This window comes from Cystoisospora suis (genome assembly GCF_002600585.1).
Source record: "Cystoisospora suis strain Wien I chromosome Unknown contig_7052, whole genome shotgun sequence".
NCBI lineage: Eukaryota > Apicomplexa > Conoidasida > Eucoccidiorida > Sarcocystidae > Cystoisospora > Cystoisospora suis.
This window is the reverse complement of record NW_027159839.1, coordinates 416-2,428: the sequence shown is the minus strand read 5'-3', so window position 1 is coordinate 2,428 and position 2,013 is coordinate 416. Positions and strand designations below refer to the sequence as shown.

Below are 2,013 nucleotides of genomic sequence, written 5' to 3'. Positions count from 1 at the left end.
TGCCCCGTAACACCGGCAAAGGTCCCTTCGTCTCCAAGACCTCAGTCACCGCGTCCCTCTAGAGAGCTCCCAAAGGTTGGGGACGACTGGCTTGCTCGCCGTGTTCCCCTCCCTGCCAACTTGAAGTGCGTGCTGTTCGTTCCAGAAGACCGCATTGAAACTTCTAAAGTAAGCGATACACTTAGATGACAAACTCTTGGGCATTGCTGTTGCATTGCTAGCCCACGAAGGAGCTGTGTTCTGACAGGCGACTGAAATCCCCTCTCAAGGCTCCGGTGCCAAATGAGTTCCTTGCTCGGTCCCCTTTCAGGCTCGGGCTGTACTTCCGAAAACAGTATCTCTTGCAGATGCTGTCTACAACTCGTCCCGGACAGCTTTGCTCGTCAACACGATGAGTACAGCAGCAGCAGCCTCAGTCATGGCCGAGTGTGCAGAGGACGGAAGTGCGGCGAAGGCAGCAGACGCCGTCGAGGATATCTTGTACCGGGTACTGCAAGATGCAATGGATGACAAGCTACACCAGAGCTACCGCGAGAGCCTGAACCCTCACATGGCTCAGATGATGGAAGCCGCGCTGCGAGCTGGTAGGCCAGCCCTAAGAGACCACTGGAAAACGCTGCGCAGGTGGCTCGCCGCAGGGAGACGGTTCTTTTCTAACCGTGTGCAGGTTTCAGCACTCACTGCAGCCCACTGCGGAGGTAACTACTACACAAGTAACCATCTTCGTTTCTCAGAGGATACGACAACGCAAGCAAGCTAGGAACCCCAGCAGTCAAGATGATTTTGATAGAATATGGTTAGATGCTACGTTCCTCAGCTGCGAAGAACGACAGCCGTCGTCTGTGGGTAACCAAGAAATGTCTATCATGTTTTTCTGTTGTAGGTGCCCTTGGCGTGTGCCTGAGCGGAGCAGGCCCGTCCATTCTGGCGTTGGCAATGCAACACTATGCCGGAGAGATCGCCGAGGCTCTAGAGAGTGCAGCAAAAGAATGCAAGAAGAAGGGAGTTGTGCTGGTGGTGGACCCTACAGTGGAGGGCGCTCACACTGTTCCACTTGCTAAAAAGGACGACACGGACGGCTGGTGACAGATCTGTTGAGCAGTCTCTTGAACCCACCTAGCTTTTCCGTACTGCGAGTGAACATCCTCGTGTCGGGGCTCGAGCAGGCATTCAAAGCAAGGTTGCTTGCCTGTCCAGTAAGAAGACAACGAAGCGAGGCCCCAGCAGAATGCGAAACTGGGGAAAACGAACCGTGTGGCCTATAGCCGATCTACTACATGTGCAACCGAGCAGACTTGACGGATCTGCGGCTATCGGGGCTGTAAACTTCCTGAGACTGGATTCAGGAAGCAGTGCGACTAGTACTTCTTGGGCTATGAATGAAATACCACTCCAAAAAAGAAGTTTGCTTTCTAACTCGAGGGTGTCGGTAACTGACACTCTAGAGTTAGGTGGAGTCTTTTGAAATACTCCCTTGCGACTTTTGTCAGGGCAGGTACAGCAGTCCACGGGGGACTTGCCTATCAATCAGCGCACCCCTAGGAAGGAATTCGTGTGGTGGGTCGTCTCTTGAAGAGTCTTACTTCGCGGACTGATCCAACGTGCAGATAGGAAGACCGCTTTTAGAACGCCACGGTACATACACAGCCTGACAACACTCGGACGTGCAGTCTGAGTAAGTGAAGGCCATATAGTTAAGACGGGGACTTCCCAGGAAAACAAGGCAGTTCCGTATTGAGACGGTCACGGCCAATGCGCGGTCGGCTCCACTCGGTAGCTTTGGAGCCGTATAAGTGATCTGATCTGGTTAACACGTGAGAGCTGGGCAAAGCTCATGAATGACATTCTGCTCACACGGTCACAGGCGAGTAACCCTGTCTGGCGGGGATCAGTGCTCACCACGTTTGCTGCGCCTGTTACACGGTGTACAACGCGGGAGAGTGGTGGACGCAGGCACCGTGCAACCGGTTTTCTCAACTCAAAACAAGATGTGAGTAAAGTTAAAGGCTGCAG

The 2,013-nt window shown here is 53.5% G+C and overlaps 1 protein-coding gene across 1 annotated transcript in view; it reads left to right on the top strand.

The window, feature by feature from the left end:
• CSUI_010278 (homoserine kinase) overlaps positions 1 to 2,000 on the top strand; it is a gene marked incomplete at its 5' end in the record, with an annotated part of 3,736 nt that extends 1,736 nt beyond the window's left edge. The window contains 4 exons of the mRNA XM_068070383.1: positions 46 to 168; positions 311 to 584; positions 884 to 1,533; positions 1,557 to 2,000. Of these exons, the coding sequence (XP_067917641.1) occupies positions 46 to 168; positions 311 to 584; positions 884 to 1,086 (600 nt within the window). The remainder of the gene's footprint in view (positions 1 to 45; positions 169 to 310; positions 585 to 883; positions 1,534 to 1,556) is intronic.
• Positions 2,001 to 2,013: the final 13 nt, after the last annotated feature.